Source organism: Salmo trutta, chromosome 18, assembly GCF_901001165.1.
Source record: "Salmo trutta chromosome 18, fSalTru1.1, whole genome shotgun sequence".
NCBI lineage: Eukaryota > Metazoa > Chordata > Actinopteri > Salmoniformes > Salmonidae > Salmo > Salmo trutta.
Window position 1 is genome coordinate 23,083,380 of NC_042974.1, and position 20,550 is coordinate 23,103,929.

At 42.0% G+C, this 20,550-nt stretch overlaps 1 protein-coding gene across 3 annotated transcripts in view; it reads right to left on the minus strand.

Annotated features, from left to right (window-relative positions):
* LOC115153035 (regulator of microtubule dynamics protein 2) overlaps positions 1 to 20,550 on the minus strand; it is a 95,919-nt gene that overhangs the window by 34,821 nt on the left and 40,548 nt on the right. For all 3 annotated transcript variants that reach the window (XM_029698049.1, XM_029698048.1, XM_029698050.1), the window contains exon 5: positions 5,894 to 5,954. In XM_029698049.1, the coding sequence (XP_029553909.1) occupies positions 5,894 to 5,954 (61 nt within the window). The remainder of the gene's footprint in view (positions 1 to 5,893; positions 5,955 to 20,550) is intronic.

The window sequence follows — 20,550 nt, forward strand, 5'->3', positions numbered from 1 at the left end:
ACTCATCATTATTCACAATTCATTCAGGATTATCCGTAATCATGGTAGCATCCACATTCATGTAGAAGTGTTTAAAAACATATTTGTATTTATAAGAGTGACTCCAAAAGGGACACAGTACATTATTTAACATGAATTTCTATTGGGCATAAAATAAATTGGAAATAACCCCAAAAAACAGTAAATGCATCCAACAAATTTGTAGAGTCACAAGTTTGATATAGTCATTGCATGCTATGAATATGGGACCAAATACTACACTTTTGACTACTTTAATACACAAGTGAATTTGTCCCAATACTTTTGGACCCCTAAAACACGGGGACTATGTACAAAAAGTGCAGTAATTTCTAAACGGGTCACCCCTAAAGTTAAAGCTGGCAGTCTGCACTTTAACCTGTCATTGTATAATTTCAAATCCAAAGTGCTTGAGTAGAGCCAAAAGAACAAATGTGTCACTGTCCCAATACTTTGAGCTCACTGTGTGCCTTCACATTTTGTGTTACAGCCTGAATTCAAAATTGATTAACTAGATATTTTTGTCTCACCCATCGACACACAATACCCCATAATGACAGTGAAAACATGTTAAGAAATTTTTGCAAATTTATTGAATGAAATGCAGAAATATCTAATTTACATAACATAATTCACACTCCTGAGTCAATACATGTTAGAATCACCTTTGGCAGCGATTACAGCTGTAAGTCTTTCTGGATAAGTCCATTAGCTTTGCACACCTGGATTGTACAATATTTGCACATTATTCTTTAAATTCTTCAAGCCATGTCAAGTTGGTTGTTGATTATTGCTAAACAGCCATTTTCAAGTCTTGCCATAGACTTTCAAGCCGATTTAAGTCAAAACTGTAACTAGGCCACTCAGAAACATTGAATGTCATCTTGGTAAACAACTCCAGTGTAAATTTAGTCTTGTGTTTTAGGTAATTGTCCTGCTGAAAGGTGTCTGTGTCTCCAAGTGTCTGTTGGAAAGCAGACGGAACCAGGTTTCTTTCTAGGATTTTGTGCTTAGCTCTATTCCATGTATTTTTAACCCCCCCAAAATCCCTAGTTCTTGCCAAGGACAAGCATACCAATAACATGATGAAGCCACCCCCATGCTTGAACATATTAAGAGTGGTACTCAGTGATGTTTGCCCCAAACATAACGCTTTGTATTCAGGACATGAAGTTAATTTCTTTGCCACATTTTGCAGTTTTACTATTGTGCCTTATTGCAAACAGGATGGATGTTTTGGAATATTAGTATTTTGTACAGGCTTTCTTCATTTCACTCTGTCATTTAGGTTAGTATTATGGAGTAACTACAATGTTGATCCATCCTCAGTTGTCTCCTATCACAGCCATTAAACTAACTGTTTTAAAGTCACCATTGGCCTCATGGTGAAATCTCTGAGCGGTTTCCTTCCTCTGAGGCAACTGAGTTAGGATGGAAGCCTGTATTTTTGTATTGACTGGGTTATTGCTACACCATCCAAAGTGTAATTAAATCAATTTAAAATTCAGGCTGTAACAACAAAAAGTCAAGTGGTGTGAATACCTTCTGAAGGTACTGTTGGTTATCATCAAGTTTAGTTCACACAAGTCAGACAATCTCCTGTCATGGCCTTGTGTGCTTTGGCAGCATAACGAGGACACACACACAATCTTAAATCAAATCAATATGTAGTACCTGAGAATTTTCCTGAGTGGTTCCTTTTTGAATCAGTAGAGTGATGATAGGCCTTGTCCTATTTTACCTGGCAGGGATTGCAAGGCACTCTAAAACTAGATGCTTGTAAGGACAACATTCCTGCCACACACTGCAGCCCAAGAAGGCATGAGTCACTGTTCTAGGGACAGCTGCAGGGCTACTCTGTCACTCACCCAAAACCAGAGGCTTCTGAACCTCTGTCATGGGCAAGTCCTATTGCAAGTTTCAGGCCTTGTACTAACTAAAAAGATTAATTGGATATAAATTCATCCATGACTGATTCACACATCAGTTGAGTGGGTCGGAAATAGTATTGCTCGAGTCCTAGGTGTGTGCCGTTCAAAGGGTGGTTCTGATCACAGTTCTATTCCTTCGTGCTACTGTACATGACCATCTCTTCCCATACCAGGACTAGTTCGGTTTCAAATCTGTTTTCTTCCATTTGGTGCCTAACAAACACAACCTTGAATCTGGGATAAATCTCCAGGGACACACAGCTGTTAAAGAGAGAGGAAAGCCTTCCATAAATCTATAGCTGTGACCGACAAAAATAAATCTTGGTCGACCGAAAGTCGTCAGTTCTTTCGAACAATCGATTGGTCAACATTTTTCCATATATAGACACACCCTACGAGTTTTAATAAAATCAACTACATATGCATTGAGCTTGTCTGATGATTTAAGCGCACTCTTTGATGAAATAAGACACATTACTCAAGAGGGAGCTACAGTGGCTTGCGAAAGTATTCACCCCCCTTGGAATTTGTCCTATTTTGTTGCTTTACAACTGGGAATTAAAATTGATATTTGGGGGGTTTGTATCATTTTATTTACACAACATGCCTACCACTTTGACGATGCAAATTTTTTTTTATTGTGAAACAAGCAAGAAATAAGACGAAAACTTGAGAGTGCATAACTATTCACCCCCCAAAGTCAATACTTTGTAGAACCACCTTTTGCAGCAATTACAGCTGCAAGTCTCTTTGGGTATGTCTCCATAAGCTTGGCACATCTAGCCACTGTGAGTTTTGCCCATTCTTCAAGGCAAAACTGCTCCAGCTCCTTCAAGTTGGATGGGTTTCGCTGGTGTACGGCAATCTAAGTCAAACCACAGATTCTCAATTGGATTGAGGTCTGGGCTTTGACTAGGCCATTCCAAGACATTTAAATGTTTCCCCTTAAACCACTCGAGTGTTGCTTTAGCAGTATGCTTAGGGTCATTGTCCTGCTGGAAGGTGAACCTCCATCCCAGTCTTATTAAATCTTTGGAAGACAAACAGGTTTCCCTCAAGAATTTCCCTGTATTTAGCACCATTCCTTCAACTCTGACCAGTCCCTACCGATGAAAAACATCCGCAGAGCATGATGATGCCACCATGCTTCACTGTGGGGATGGAATTCTTGGGGTGATGAGAGGTGTTGGGTTTGTGCCAGACATAGCGTTTTCCTTGATGGCCAAAAAGCTACATTTTAGTTTCATTTGACCAGAGTACCTTCTTTCATATTTTTGGGGAGTCTCCCACATGCCTTTTGGCGAACACCAAATGGGTTTGGTTATTTTTTTAAGTAATGGCTTTTTTTCTGGCCACTCTTCTATAAAACCCAGCTCTGTGGAGTGTACGGCTTAAAGTGATCCAATGTACAGATACTCTAATCTCCGCTGTCGAGCTTTGCAGCTCCTTCAGGGTTATCTTTGGTCTCTTTGTTGACTGATTAATGCTCTCCTTGCCTGGTCTGTGGGTTTTTGTGGGTGGCCTTCACTTGGCATGTTTGTTGTGGTGCCATATTCTTTACATTTTTTAATTATGTAATGGTGCTCCGTGGGATGTTCAAAGTTTATGATATTTTTTTATAACCCAACCCTGATCTGTACGTCTCCACAATTTTGTCCCTGACCTGTTTGGAGAGCTCCTTGCTCTTCATGGTGCTGCTTGCTTGGTGGTGCCCCTTGTTTAGTGGTGTTGCAAACCTGGGGCCTTTCAGAACAGGTGTATTATACTGAGATCATGTGACACTTAAATAAAATCCACCTCTGTGCAATCTAACTAATTATGTGACTTCTGAAGGTAATTTGTTGCACCAAATCTTATTTAGGGGCTTCATAGCAAAGGGGGTGAATACATATGCACGCACCACTTTTCAGTTTTTATTTTATTTATTTTTTATTGAAAAAAAAAATATATATATTTTATATATATATATATATATAAAAATATATATAAAAATATATATAAAAATATAAATATATATATATATATATATATATATATATATATATATATATATATATATATTTTTTTTTTTTAATTTCACTTCACCAATTTGGACTATTTTGTATATGTCCATTACATGAAATCCAAATAAAAATCCATTCAAATTACAGGTTGTAATGCAACAAATTAGGAAAAAAATTAGGAAAAAAACTCAAAGGGGGATACATTTGCAAGGCACTGTAGAGATCAAGGTAACCAGAAGAAGAAGAAAAAAAAAAAACCTAACCCAACCCAACTATTCTCCTCCCGCTCCTACTGGCTTTCGCACATTTTGCCATTACTCTCCTGAAGTTGCTGGTTATAGGTTGCACAAGGAGTCGGCAACCTTTCTCATGTGGAATGCCAATTTATCTTCATATGCACATTTTTGTGGAACAGATTCATTCATCATGTGGTTAATAAATGTTTTATCCAAATCTAAATGAAAATGACAAACCTAAAAAGTAACTTCTATTGCCATTGCCAACGATGTAAAAATTGCCTATAAAGCCAACAAATAAAACAATTGCAGCCTGCAAGTAAAATAAAAAATAAATAAAATAATATCCTAGAAATCACATTGGCAATTTTGTATTTTATTTAACTAGGCAAGTCAGTTAAGAACAAATTCGTATTTACAATAACAACCTACCCCAGCTAAACCCGGATGACGCTGGGCCAATTGTGCACCGCCCTATGGCTATGCATGGCCTGTATGCAACTTGAAACATTGTATCAACTATTAACTTGGGTCTGGCCAGAAGCTGTGCTAGCAAACTTTCAACATTGTATAAAATATTCTGGCCCTCAGAGTTTCCAGCACCAGTGAGCTCCGGGACAGACACAGCTGTAGGCTATTTGAGCAAGGGATAAGAAGTAATCATTTTATGATGTTTCCACTGGATAAGAGCATGACATTTTTTCCCTTCACGCTGAGTAGTTATCTTAAAGGAGAGAGCTGGAAAGATTTTTCAAATACATTGAGGAACTATTGTCATTCTCAGTGGATGTAAAAACAGACTTTGTTTGCTTGCTGTTTGTGGTGAAAAATGAAGCTCCACAGCTTATTAGTGGTGGTGCGTTAAGCCAATCATAAATACTATTACATCCACAAATGGGCACATTTATATGCCTACATTTGCACGTAGGCCAAGTAGCCTGTAGGCCCTATGTCAATGTGGGCATCCTTACTCAACATTGACAGGAGCGCTCCAAAAGACAATGACTAAATTGACAAAACTCGTAAATGGAACTAAATAAACTAAAACGTGTTTCTCACAAGTGTAGCATAGGTTGTGGCTCTGCAAACAACGTGTCCACTCCGAAAATTATTATGGTAAAAGACTGGAATAAATAATAATATATTGAATGCAATTTTAACCTTAACGTTAAACACCCTAGAAATAGCATTTGACCATGTGGGGACTAACAAAAGCCAGAAAATGTGTAATTTTTTTTGTTTGTTTACTAATCTTCTGGGGACTTCAAAGTCCCCACAAGTATAGTTAAACACACACACACACACACACACCTCAAGTAGGTTTTAACACTAGCCTCTGTTTACCTAGTTCACTTCAATGTGCTTGTACATGTCTGGAAATGTGGGTGTGTGCATAGTACACACTACACAGCCAATGAGGTCATAGATGGGTGTTGGAGGAAGTGAGTGACTCACTTTCAGGGCTGAGTCAAATGTACTCATGCTAACAACATTGAGGCTAAAATACATGCAATCAATGGAGTGGACATGCAAGGAGAGGTAAGAACATTCACTCTTTGGGATTTGAGTGGATAAATTGACATAGTACCAAGCCATAAGTTACATAACTTTAGGGTTACAAACTAATTGAGTTTCCCATCTAGGATTGGAACATAGGTTTAAGATGATGTACGTGTAGTGTATGGCTAGAGTGAAAAAGACTCACCACTGATGACTTTCGGCACACATTGGGTTCAGCTTTACGGCTTCCTCGCCAACTTTCTTCCCTGAGGAGAGAGAAAAAGGACATGAATAAAGCTACTGCAGGAGAACACGAGCTCAGTATACACAATACCGGAAGCACATGTTTGTTCACGTCATATACAGTATATACAAATGTATTAGGCATATATACAGTGTCTTCGGGAAAGTATTCAGACTTTTTACACATTTTGTTACGTCACAGCATTATTCTAAAATTGATAAAATTGTATTTGTGGAGTTCCTCCCATTCTTCTCTGTAGATCCTCTCAAGCTCGGTCAGGTTGGAAGGGGAGCATTGCTGCACAGCTATTTTCAGGTCTCTCCAGAGATGTTCGATTGTGTTCAAGTCCGGCCTCTGGCTGGGCCACTCAAGGACATTCAGAGACTTGTCCCGAAGCCACTCCTGTGTTGACTTGGCTGTGTGCTTAGGGTCATTGTCCTGTTGGAAGGTGAACCTTTGCCAAAGTCTGAGGTCCTGAGCGCTCTGGATAAGGTTTTCATCAAGTATCTCTGTACTTTGCTCCGTTCATCTTTGCCTCGATCCTGACTTGTCTCCCAGTCCATGCCACTGAAAAACATCTCCACAGCATGATGCTGCCACCACCATGCTTCACCGTAGGGATGGTGCCAGGTTCCTCCAGACGTGACACTTGGCACTCAGGACAAAGAGTTTAATCTAAGTTTCATGAGACCAGAGAATCTTGTTTCTCATGGTCTGAGAGTCTTTAGGTGCCTTTTGGCAAACTCCAAGCAGGTTGTCATGTGTCTTTTACTGAGGAGAGGCTTCCATCTGGCCACTTTACCATAAAGGCCTGATTGGTGGAGTGCTGCAGAGACAGGAGAACATTCCAAAAGGACAACATCTCCACAGAGGAAATCTGTACCTGTGACCATCGGGTTCTTGGTCACCTCCCTGACCAAGGCCCTTCCCCTTCGATTGCTGAGTTTGGCCGGGCGGCTGGTTCCAAGAAGTCTTGGTGGTTCCAGACTTCTTCTATTTAAGAATAATGGAGGCCACTGTGTTCTTGGGGACCTTCAATGCCCCAGCTTTTTGTTGTTGTTGGGTGTCCTTCCCCAGATCTGTGCTTCGACACAATCCTGTCTCGGAGCTCTACGGACAATTCCTGTGACCTCACGGCTTGGTTTTTGCTCTGACATGCAGTCAACTGTGGCACATTATATAGACAGGTGTGTGCCTTTCCAAATCATGTCCAATCAATTGAATTTACCACAGGTGGACTCCAAATCAAGTAGTAGAAACATCTTAAGGACGATCAATGGAAACAGGATGTACCTGACCTCAATTTCGAGTCTCATATCAGGGTCTGAATACTTATATAAATAAGGTGTGTGTTTATTTTTTACATTTCTAAAAACCTGTTTTTGCCTTGTCATTATGGGGTATTGTGTGTAGATTGAGTAGTAAAAATGTGTATTTAACCCAATTAAGGCTTTAACGTAACAAAATGTGGAAAAAGTAAAAGGGTCTGAATAATGCACTGTATGAGCGCAGGAAAAAAAGATCATGCTGCAGGCAGCATAGAGAAGAACTGATAATTGATTGCATGGCGCAAGAACGAATGCAATTAATTTATTATTGAACGTTATCGAGAAATCTTTGTAGAACCAAAACAAGCACACAGCCTTTGCTCAATGAACTCGAACACAAATCATTTGGGTTACTGCAGTTTGCGAATGATATTGTGCTTATCAGCCTCATGACAGTCAAGCAATGCATTCCACCAAGAGTCGTTCACAATGTAGTCCATTTGCGGCCACAACTAGACCTCGGTTCAAATGTATCAATAATCTGATTTGTATGCCTAGCAATTAACAAATGTACATTGTTTAAAGCATACTTTTACAAGTCTCAGTCAGAAATGACAGCTTCACCAAGCCCCTCTCCGCCCTAACAAATGGGAGTCGTTGTCCCAAAAGCGTCAAAGCAGGCGACAAGCTTAGGTCCAAAATAAACCCCTAGAAAGGCATTGGACTTATTTTGGACAGATTTCGGCGAGAGTGAAACCTCTCACTTCGCCTCTTCCTTTCTGCTCATGGTGAACAACATGAAAAAGAGAGGCTTGTAGAATCATGACTCTTTCGAGTTTTCAGTTAATAGTTTGTTGGTAGGGGGTCCTGCGTGCTCTGGACTCAAATGAACGAAATTAGTCAAAATATTTATTTTGACTTAACGAGTCAAAAAGTCAGTAAAAAGAGCCAAACTTCCCATCACTAGAAGCCAGGGGAAGTTCAATGGCAGAAATAAGCTAGATTGGTTGAAACCCAGTGACGCCTCACAACACGTCAAACAAATCACGCTTTGCTTGGGCAGAGCGCCAAGGGTGCTCACCAGACTAGTGCCGTAGCAGCAACAAAAAATGTTAACCAAATAAGCACGGGTGAGAAAACCAATGTGCTGCAAACGTTCTAAAATGTTTTCACAGCAAAGCTGCAGCAAGAGGGGAGAAATGGTATACAATGCTGGAGTGATTATTTGGCTGTGCAGGCTAGCATGAGGGACAAGAAGTAGCTAGCCACAATGAAGTTAGTTTTGAGAAAAGTCAGATAACCTTGTATGCTACATCGGTATAACTAAACTCAGCAAAAAAAAAAACATCCCTGTCTTTCAAAGATAATTCGTAAAAATCTTCATTGTAAAGGGTTTAAACACCGTTTCCCATGCTTGTTCAATGAACCATAAACAATTAATGAACATGCACCTGTGGAACGATCGTTAAGACACTAACAGCTTAACAGACGGTAGGCAATTATGGTCACAGTTATGAAAATGTAAGTCACTAAAGAGGCCTTTCTACTGACTCTGAAAAAGCAAGAAAGATGCCCAGGGTCCCTGCTCATTTGCGGAACGTGCCTTAGGCATGCTGCAAGGAAGCATGAGGACTGCAGATGTGGCCAGGGCAATACATTTCAATGTCTGTACTGTGAGACACCTAAGACAGCGCTACAGGGAGACAGGACGCACAGCTGATCGTCCTCGCAGTGGCAGACCACGTGCAACAACACCTGCACAGGATCGGTACATCTGAACATCACACCTGCGGGACAGGTACAGGATGGCAACAACAACTGCCCGAGTTACACCAGGAACACACAATCCCTCCATCAGTGCTCAGACTGTCCGCAATAGGCTGAGAGACTGGCCTGAGGGCTTGTAGGCCTGTTGTAAGGCAGGTCCTCACCAGACATCACCGGCAACAACATCGCCTATGGGCACAAACTTACCGTCGCTGGACCAGACAGGACTGGCAAAAAGTGCTCTTTAATGAGGAGTCGCGGTATTGACTCAGCAGGGGTGATGATCGGATTCGCGTTTATCGTCAAATGAATGAGCGTTACACTGAGGCCTGTACTCTGGAGCGGGATCGATTTTGAGGCAGAGGGTCCGTCATGGTCTGGGGCGGTGTGTCACAGCGTCATTGGACTGAGGTTGTTGTCATTGCAGGTAATCTAAACGCTGTGCTTTACAAGGAAGACATCCTCCTCCCTCATGTGGTACCCTTCCTACAGGCTCATTCTGGCATGACCCTCCAGCATGACAATGCCACCAGCCATACTACTCGTTCTATGCGTGATTTCCTGCAAGACAGGAATATCAGTGTTCTGCCATTGCCAGTGAAGCGCCCGGATCTCAATCCCATTGAGCATGTCTGGGACCTGTTGGATCGGAGGGTGAGGGCTAGGGCCATTCCCCCCAGAAATGTCCGGGAACTTGCAGGTGCCTTGGTGGAAAAGTGGGGTAACATCTCACAGCATGAAGTGGCAAATCAGTCCATGAGGAGATGCACTACAGTACTTAATGCAGCTGGTGCCCACACCAGATACTGACTGTTACTTTGTTCAGGAACACACCAGTCCATTTCTGTTAGTCACACGTCTGTAGAACTTGTTCAGTTTATGTCTCAGTTGTTGAATCTTATGTTCATACAAATATTTACACATGTTAAGTTTGCTGAAAATAAACACAGATGACAGTGAGAGGACATTTCTTTTTTTGCTGATTTTAACTACCATTAGCTACTAGCTAGTTCCATTCCTCACAATTATAAAGCCAACAATATGTTAATAAAAACAGCCCAGTATCTAGCTTGTCCAGAGTCAGTGATACAGAAAGCAAACATGTACTGTTCATCTCCCTCAAACTCAACTCTGGACCTCAAAGCCAGTTATACTGCTGGTAACCAAAAAAGTGTGAAACAAATCAAAATACAGTTGAAGTCGGAAGTTTACATACACCTTGGCCAAATACATTTAAACTCAGTTTTTCACAATTCCAGACATTTAATCCTAGTAAAAATCCCATCTCAGGTCAGTTAGGATCACCACTTTATTTTAAGAATGTGAAATGTCAGAATAATAGGAGATTGATTTATTTCAGCTTTTATTTCATTCATCACATTCCCAGCAGGTCAGAAGTTTACATACACTCATTGAGTATTTGGTAGCGTTGCTTTAAATTATTTTAACTTGGGTCAAACGTTTCAGGTAGCCTTCCACAAGCTTCCCACAATAAGTTGGGTGAATTTTAGCCAATTCCTCCTGACAGAGCTGGTGTAACTGCGTCAGGTTTGTAGGCCTCCTTGCTCTCACATGCTTTTTCAGTTCTGCCCACAAATTTGCTATAGGATTGAGGTCAGCACTTTGTGATGGCCACTCCAATAAGCCATTTTGCCACATTTTTGGAAGTGTGTTTGGGGTCATTGTCCATTTGGAAGACCCATTTGCAACCAAGCTTTAACTTCCTGACTGATGTCTTGAGATGTTGCTTCAATATATCCACATAATTTTCTTTCCTCATGATACCATCTATTTTGTGAAGTGCACCAGTCCCCCCTGCAGCAAAGCACCCCTACAACATGATGCTGCCACCCCTGTGCTTCACAGTTGGGATGGTGTTCCTCGGCTTGCAAGCCTCCCCCCTTTTCCTACAAACATAATGATGGTCATTATGGACAAACAGTTCTATTTTGTGTGGTCCCGTGTGGCTCAGTTGGTAGAGCATGGTGTTTGCAACGCCAGTGTTGTGGGTTCGATTCCCACAGGGGACCAGTACGTAGAAGAAAAACAAAATGTATGAAATGTATGCATTCACTGGTGTAAGTCGCTCTGGATAAGAGCGTCTGCTAAATGACTAAAATGTAATGTAAAAGTATTTTTGTTTCAACAGACCAGAGGACATTTCTCCAAAAAATACGATCTTTGTCCGCATGTGCAGTTGCAAACCATAGTCTGGCTTTTTTATGGCGGTTTTGGAGCAGTGGCTTCTTCCTTGCTGAGCGGCCTTTCAGGTTATGTCGATATAGGACTCGTTTTACTGTGGATATAGATACTTTTGTTCCCGTTTCCTCCACCATCTTCACAAGGTCCTTTGCTGTTGTTCTGGGATTGACTTTCACTTTTTGCACCAAAGTACATTCATCTCTAGGAGACAGAACGCATCTCCTTCCTGAGCGGTATGACGGCTGCGTGGTCCCATGGTGTTTATACTTGCGTACTATTGTTTGTACAGATGTACGTGGTACCTTCAGGCGTTTGGAAATTGCTTCCAAGGATGAACCAGACTTGTGATCTACAATTTTTTTTTCTGGAGGTCTTGGCTGATTTCTTTTGATTTTCCCATGATGTCAAGCAAAGAGGCACTGAGTTTGAAGGTAGGCCTTGAAATACATCCACATGTACACCTCCAATTTACTCAAATAATGTCAATTAGCCTATCAGAAGCTTCTAAAGCCATGACATCACTTTCTGGAATTTTCCAAGCTGTTTAAAGACCCAGTCAACTTAGTGTATGTAAACTTCTGACCCACTGGAATTGTGATACAGGGAATTATAAGTGAAATAATCTGTCTGCAAACAACTGTTGGAAAAATTACTTGTCATGCACAAAGTAGATGTCCTAACCAACTTGCCAAAACTATAGTTTAACAACAAATTAGTGGAGTGGTTGAAAAACGAGTTTTAAATGACTCCAACCTAAGTGTACGTAAACTTCCGACTTCAACTGTATATAGATGATGTCGCCAGTCTAGGACCGAAAGGAACGTTGACTGAATAATATGCTTTCTACTATTTAGCGAGAGGCAGGACCTATTTCTATAGAATAAGTACATTTCTACTCTTAGCTTTTTTACTAACTCATCAATAAGCTTTTTACTAACTCATCAATAAGCTTTTTAGACAGCTTTTCATCTATTCAGATGCCCAGATATTTGTAAGCTTCTTCCACATTTTGTTACGTTACAGCCTTATTCAAAAATGTATTAACTTACTTATCAATCTACACACTATTGTTTTTATCAATCTACACACAATACCCCATAATGACAAAGCGAAAACAGATTATGAATTTGCAAATGTATTAAAAATAAAAAACAGAAATACATGATATACAAATATTTAGACCCTTTGCTATGAGACACGAAATTGAGCTCAGGTGCATCCTGTTTCCATTGATCATCCTTGAGATGTTTCTACAACTTCATTGGAGTCCACCTGTGGTAAATTCAATTGATTGGACATGATTTGGAAAGGCACACACCTGTCTATATAAAGGTCCCACAGTTGACAGTGCATGTCAGAGCAAAAAGGAAGCCATGAGGTCGAAGCAATTGTTCGTAGAGCGCCGAGACAGGATTGTGTCGAGGCACAGATCTGAGGAAGGGTACCAAAAAAATGTCTGCAGCATTGAAGGTCCCCAAGAACACAATGGCCTCCATCATTCTTAAATGGAAGAAGTTTGGAACCACCAAGACTCTTCCTAGAGCTGGCCACCCAGCCAAACTGAGAAATCGGGGAAGAATTGCCTTGTTCAGGGAGGTGACCAAGAACCAATGGCCACTCTGACAAAGTTCCAAGGTTCCTCTGTGGAAATGGGAGAACCTTCCAGAAGGACAACGATCTCTGCAGCACTCCACCAATCATGCCTTTATGGTAGAGTGGCCAGATGGAAGCCACTCCTCAGTAAAAAGGCACATGACAGCCTGCTTGGAGTTTGCCAAAAGGCACCTAAAGGATTCTCTGGTTTTGAAACCAAGATTGAACTCTTTGGCCTGAATGCCAAGCATCACGTGTTGAGGAAACCAGGCACCGCTCATCACCTGGCCAATACCATCCCTATGGTGAAGCATGGTGGCAGCATCATGCTGTGGAGATGTTTTTCAGAGGCAGGGACTGGGAGACTCGTCAGGATTGAAGGAAAGTAGAACAGAGCAAAGTATAGAGAGATCCTTGATGAAAACCTGCTCCAGAGCGATCAGGACCTCAGGCTGGGGTGAAGGTTTACCTTCCAATAGGACAACGACCCTAAGCACACAGCCAAGATAACGCAGGAGTGGCTTCGGGACAAGTCTCTGAATGTCCTTGAGTGGCCCAGCCAGAGGCCGAACTTGAACTATTATCTAACATCTCTGGAGAGACCTGAAAATAGCTGTGCATTGACACTCCCCATCCAACCTGACAAAGCTTGAGAGGATCTGAAGAGAGGAATGGGAGAAACTCCCCAAATACAGGCGTGTCAAGCGTCATACACAAGATTAGAGGCTGTAATCGCTGTGTACTGAGTAAAGGGTCTGAACACTTATGTAAATTTGATTTGTTTAATTTTTTTTATACATTTGCAAAGATGTCTAAAACCCCGTTTTTGCTTTGTCATTATGGGGTATTGTGTGTAGATTGAGGATTTTTTTAATAAAGCTAACATACCAAAATGTGGAAAAAGTGAAGGAGTACTTTGAATACTTTCCGAATGCACTGTTCATATGCTTAATCATCAGTTATTTTTATGGACTCTAGAGAACATACTTAGTTTTACCTACATTCAATACTAATTTCAGGTCAATAAAGTTTTTCTGTAATATAATGAAGGCAAACTGTTCCTAATTTTGTACACTCAGTGTTTATGCCATATGATTAAAAATTCATTGAGATAGCTGATACACTGAGACAACGACAATCAAATTAAACATATTGGAGATAAGAATATTTTGAAGATAAATATTCAACCTGAAATAGGATACTGGCCATTGGCCCAGTTTTATTGGAAGGCATTCTAATTGGTCAACCACAGGCTAGGGCTGGGTTATAAACTACATCCTGTCCCTTTGTTCACTGGCGAGAACCACAGGAGAGAATCACTAAGGACTGGGAAGGAACCTCCATTTACCTCTCAGCATAACATCTATGATTTATCCTCTTTGAATAAACCTATTTTCCTCCCCCTGATTTGCTTTGGGGTCTGTGTTAAAGAATAACATCAACTAGATCTTACAACTAGACAAAAAGGACATTTTAATTTGAGAATACAACACAGAAACAAAAGACAGAACCACTTCCCCTCTTTATTGCAGGATTGTGATTGATCAATATTGACATTTTGAATAATAGTTTAACAACTAAAACAAGTTTAAACACTTCACTTCAAAAGAACCAACACTTCACTACAAAATGTACAAATAAGATAACTCGTATGTAAGGATTAGACATCTTAGTCTAAACAATAGATAATTGAGTAGTAATAAGTAGGCAATTATAACTAAAGCATCATTTCAGGTTAACAAAAGAACTCCATACCAGCGGTGGCCAACCTTGCTCCACTGATCCCTGATCTAAATTGTAAAATTTTGCATTTTAAAATTTTTGTCATTTAGCAGATGCTCTTATCCAGAGCGACTTACAGCAGTGAATGCATACATTTCATTTCATGCATTTTTTTTTTGTACTGGACCCCCGTGGGAATCGAACCCACAACTCTGGCATTGCACACATCATGCTGGCGTTGCAAACACCATGCTCGACCAACTGGACTGCAACTTTGTGAGCAGACTTCTGTTCCAGCCCAGCAATAGCACACTTGATTATCAACTCATTATTGATGGGCTAAAACAGAACCCTGCACACCAACAAGGGTTGGACTGCTCCAATTATAAATCGGTTTATACATTGTGTGTGTGATGTTTTAACTGTATTTTTGTTTACAACGTGCTAACATATGTAGGCCGACACATATAACCCATGTTAGCAAATGTTCTATACAAAAATACTGCTGGTATTCAAAGTTGCTTTGTGAGAAGGTGTTCAAGTTCACAGTTAGCCATTGTTATGAATGTGAATCTAAGATGGCGTAGCAGTCAGACGTCTTTGTCCTGTCTTGTCCCTTGTATATCTTTTTACATCTTTTTCTTCGCATATCTTTTAAAAATATTTTCCTAAACCTCAACTTCTAAATACTCTCCTGCAACCAGCCTCACCCAATGTGGCGTGGATCAGTGTTTTTTCCTAAAGTATTTCTATTTACTTCGGATCTGGAATCCCTCAACTGAAGCTAGCCAGCTAACTACCTACCAGCTTCAGTCAGCAAACCATTGCTACTGGTCATCAGCTAACCTTTAGCTCGGAAAGCTCTCGCCAGTTCGAACAACGTGACTCAAACCAGAGCATAACGGACCTATTAGTATTTTTTTCCCCATATCCCCGGATTCCTACCGCAAACTCTGAACATTTTTATCTGGATCTTCACAACTAGCTAACCGCAATCCCGGGTGACTACTCCTGGCTAGCGTTTCCATCCCGGAGAAAGCACCAATTAGCCTGAAGCAAGCCCAGCCCGGGCTCCTGTGCTACCACCGAAGCCCACTCCTGGGCTACAATATCCGGATCCCTTCTACTGCCGGTACGGGGCACGGAACCCAACCGATCCTCTACGACTGGAATACTGACATAATCTGCCCGAGGATTCCAACAGGCCCCTCAGGCGCGACGTCCGCTGAAGGCCCATTCTGCTAACCGCGGCCTACTAGCTACCTAGAGCTACTTGGAACCCTACTAATTCCATGACTGGTCTATCGACGTCACCGCACGAAGAGGCAAAAACAGACTTACCCCCATCACGGCGTCCCCCAAAGGCTAACTTGCTAGCCCTGGTCTGTTAACTGCTAGCTTGCCTGCCCCAGTCTGCTAACTGCTAGCCCCAGTCTGACAACTGCTTGCTTGCTAACCCGGTCTGCTAACTGCTAGATTGCCAGCCCCAGTCTGCTAACTGCTAGCTTGTTTAGCCCCGGCCTACTAACTGTTAGCATCGGCCTGCTAACTGCCTGAATCGCCGTGTCCCCAGTCAGCCCAACCACTCACTGGACCCATATGTTCACTTGGCTACGCATGTCTCTCTCTAATATCAATATGCCTTGTCCATTACTGTCCTGGTTAGTGATTACTGTCTTATTTCACTGTAGAGCCTCAAGCCCTGCTCAATATGCCTTAACCAACCATGTTGTTCCATCTCCTACATATGCGTTGACATCACCTGGTTTAAACGTCTCTAGAGACTATATCCCTCTCATCATTACTCAATGCCTAGGTTTACCTCCAATGTACTCACATCCTACCTTACTTTTCTCTGTACACCATGGCTTGAATCTATGCTATCGTGCCCAGAAACCTACTCCTTTTACTCTCTGTTCCGAACGTGCTAGACGGCCAGATCGTATAGCCTTTAGCCGTACCTTTATCCTACTTCTCCTCTGGTGATGTGGAGGTTAATCCAGGTCCTGCAGTGCCTAGCTCCACTCCCACTCCCCAGGTACTCTCATTTGTTGACTTCTGTAACCGTAAAAGCCTTGGTTTCATGCATGTTAACATTAGAAGCCTACTCCCTAAGTTTGTTTTACTCACTGCTTTAGCACACTCTGCCAACCCGGATGTTTTAGCCGTGTCTGAATCCTGATTTAGGAAAACCACCAAAAACCCTGAAATCTCCATCGCTAACTATAACATTTTCCACCAAGATAGAACTGCCAAAGGGGGCGGTGTTGCAATCTACTGCAAAGATAGCCTGCAGAGTTCTGCATTACTATCCAAGTCTGTACCCAAACAATTCGAGCTTCTACTTAAAATTCACCTTTCCAGAAACAAGTCTCTCACTGTTGCCGCTTGCTATAGACCTCCCTCTGCCCCCAGCTGTGCCCTCGATACCATATGTGAATTGATTGCCCCCCATCTATCTTCTGAGCTCGTGCTACTAGGTGACCTAAACTGGGACATGCTTAACACTCCGGCCATCCTACAATCTAAGCTTGATGCCCTCAATCTCACACAAATTATCAATGAACCTACCAGGTAGAACCCCATATCCGTAAACACGGGCACCCTCATAGATGTCATCCTAACTAACTCGCCCACCAAATACACCTCTGCTGTTTTCAATCAAGATCTCAGCGATCACTGCCTCATTGCCTGCATCCGTAATGGGTCTGCGACCAAACGACCACCCCTCATCACTGTCAAACGCTCCCTAAAACACTTCTGCGAGCAGGCCTTTCTAATCGACCTGGCCGGGGTATCCTGGAATGACATTGACCTCATCCCGTCAGTAGATAATGCTTGGCTATTCTTTAAAAGTGCCTTCCTCACCATCTTAAATAAGCATGCCCCACTCAAAAAATGTTGAACTAGGAATAGAGATAGTCCTTGGTTCACTCCAGACCTGTCTGCCCTTGACCAGCACAAAAACATCCTGTGGCGTTCTGCATTAGCATCGAATAGCCCCCGTGATATGCAACTTTTCATGGAAGTTAGGAACAAATATACACAGGCAGTTAGAAAAGCTAAGGCTAGCTTTTTCAAACAGAAATTTGCATCCTGTAGTACCAACTCAAAAAAGTTCTGGGACACTGTAAAGTCCATGGAGAATAAGAGCACCTCCTCCTAGCTGCCCACTGCTCTGAGGCTAGGAAACACTGTTACCACCGATTAATCCACTATAGTTGAGAATTTCAATAAGCATTTCTCTACGGCTGGCCATGCTTTCCACCTGGCTACCCTTACCCCGGTCAACTGCCCGGCACCCTGCACAGCAACCCGCCAAAGTCACCACCATTTCTCCTTCACCCAAAACCAGATAGCTGATGTTGTGAAAGAGCTGCAAAATCTGGACCCATACAAATCAGCCAGACTAGACAATCTGGACCCTCTCTTTCTAAAATTATCTGCAGAAATTGTTGCGATCCCTATTACTAGCCTGTAACCCTCTCTTTTGTATCGCCTGAGATTCCCAAATATTGGAAAGCTGCCGCAGTCATCCCCCTCTTCAAAGGGGGTGACACTCTAGACCCAAACTGCTACAGACCTATATCTATCCTACCCTGTCTTTCTAAGGTCTTCGAAAGCCAAGTTAACAAACAGATTACCGACCATTTTGAATCTCACCGTACCTTCTCCGCGATGCAATCTGGTTTCAGAGCTGGTCATGGGTGCACCTCAGCCACGCTCAAGGTCTTAAACGACATCATAACCGCCATCGATAAGAGACATTACTGTGCAGCCGTATTCATCAACCTGGCCAAGGCTTTCGACTCTGTCAATCACCACATCCTCATCGGCAGACTCAGTAGCCTTGGTTTCTCAAATGATTGCCTCGCCTGGTTTACCAACTACTTCTCAGACAGAGTTCAGTGTGTCAAATCGGAGGGCCTGTTGTCCGGACCTCTGGCAGTCTATGGGTGTGCCACAGGGTTCAATTCTCGGGCCGACTCTTTTCTCTGTACACATTAATGATGTTGCTGTTGATGATTCTCTGATCCACCTCTACGCAGATGACACCATTCTGTATACTTCTGGCCCTTCTTTGGACACTGTTAACTAACCTCCAGATGAGCTTCAATGACATACAACTCTCCTTCCATGGCCTCCAACTGCTCTTAAACGCAAGTAAAACTAAATGCATGCTATACAACCAATCACTGCCCGCACCTGCTCGCCCGTCCAGCATCTGTAAACTGTAAACTCTCCTTCCAGACTCACATTAAGCATCTCCAATCCAAAATTAAATCTAGAATCGGCTTCCTATATCGCATCAAAGCATCCTTCACTCATGCTGCCAAACATACCCTTGTAAAACTGACCATCCTACCGATCCTCGACTTCGGTGATGTCATCTATAAAATAGCCTCCAACACTCTACTCAACAAACTGGATGCAGTCTATCACAGTTCCATCCGTTTTGTCGCCAAAGCCCCATACACTACCCACCATTGCGACTTGTACGCTCTCGTTGGTTGGCCCTCGCTTCATACTTGTCGCCAAACCCACTGACTACAGGTTATCTACAAGTCTCTGCTAGGTAAAGCCCCGCCTTATCTCAGCTCACTGGTCACCATAGCAGCACCCACTCGTAGCACGCGTTCCAGCAGGTATATCTCACTGGTCACCCCCAAAGCCAATTCCTCCTTTGGTCGTCTTTCCTTCCAGTTCTCTGCTGCCAATGACTGGAACGAACTGCAAAAATCTCTGAAGCTGGAGACTCATATCTCCCTCACTAGCTTTAAGCACCAGCTGTCAGAGCAGCTCACAGATCACTGCACCTGTACATAGCCCATCTGTAAACAGCCCATCTATCTACCTCATCCCCATACTGTATTTATTTATCTTGCTCCTTTACACCCCAGTATCTCTACTTGCACATTCATCTTCTGCACATCTACCATTCCAGTGTTTAATTGCTATATTGTAATTACTTCGCCACCACGGCCTATTTATTGCCTTAACTTACCTCATTTTCACTCACTGTATATAGACTTTTTGTTTTCTTTTGTTCTACTGTATTATTGACTATGTTTTGTTTATTCCATGTGTAACTGTGTTGTTGTATGTGTCGAATTGCTATGCTTTATCCTGGCCAGGTCGCAGTTGCAAATGAGAACTTGTTCTCAACTAGCCCACCTGGTTAAATAAAGGTGAAATAAAAAATAATAATGTAAATGCAAAATGAAAAATACCAGTGGCCCGGCTTTGGCCCCAAGTGAGAGCAGGTCTGCCGGAGCCATGGCCCAGTGAGACACGGGTGGCAGCAAGTGTAGATGAAAACCGAAAAGTCTGAGCCTTTTGGGTAAAACACTGGGGTAGATCCTGTATGGATATGCACCATTTCTCTCTTGGGACATTCATTGGGACTTCTCGCTTCATCTGCAAACACAGGCTTTCACAGTGCTCCATATTTGAGGACAGAAAACATAAAAGAAAACAGGTTTCATAATACATCACTGAATATTATGTTGGTATTACAGTATCTCTGTCCTCAAAGTTTCACTCTAGTACTGTAACTGGATCTGTAAACTTTTCATAATGTCCTCCCACAAAGTCACCTGCCCTATCCAGTTGCCTAAGCTCTCCCTTCACTGACAGCTGGAGCTACAATTTCACCCTCTTCCATGGATGTTATCTACAAATGCATTTGGAGACTGTAAATGAAAAACAATTATTACATCAAGATAGCTAGGTAATAGAACGTTAGCTTGCTGCTGACATTTAATTAACTTAGCTAAACAGTGTGTAAAGTTAGCTAGTTAGCAGCTCAGTTAACCTACTTTTCAAAATATATTTACTTACTTGAATAGGTCCTCCAGTGCCTGTTTTTGGGTCCTTACAAAAAATAAAAAAAATTTAAAAAAATGGGCACGATTTTTTCAGTGGCAGCAAAGCGCAACCATGTGGATGAATGGAGACAAGGCAAAAAGTGTGCGTGTCACCAGAGCAGTTTAGAACGTGTTGTGATGTTTGACTTTACCAGCGTAATCCACTTTCAATAAATATAAATCGCAGTTAGCCACACTT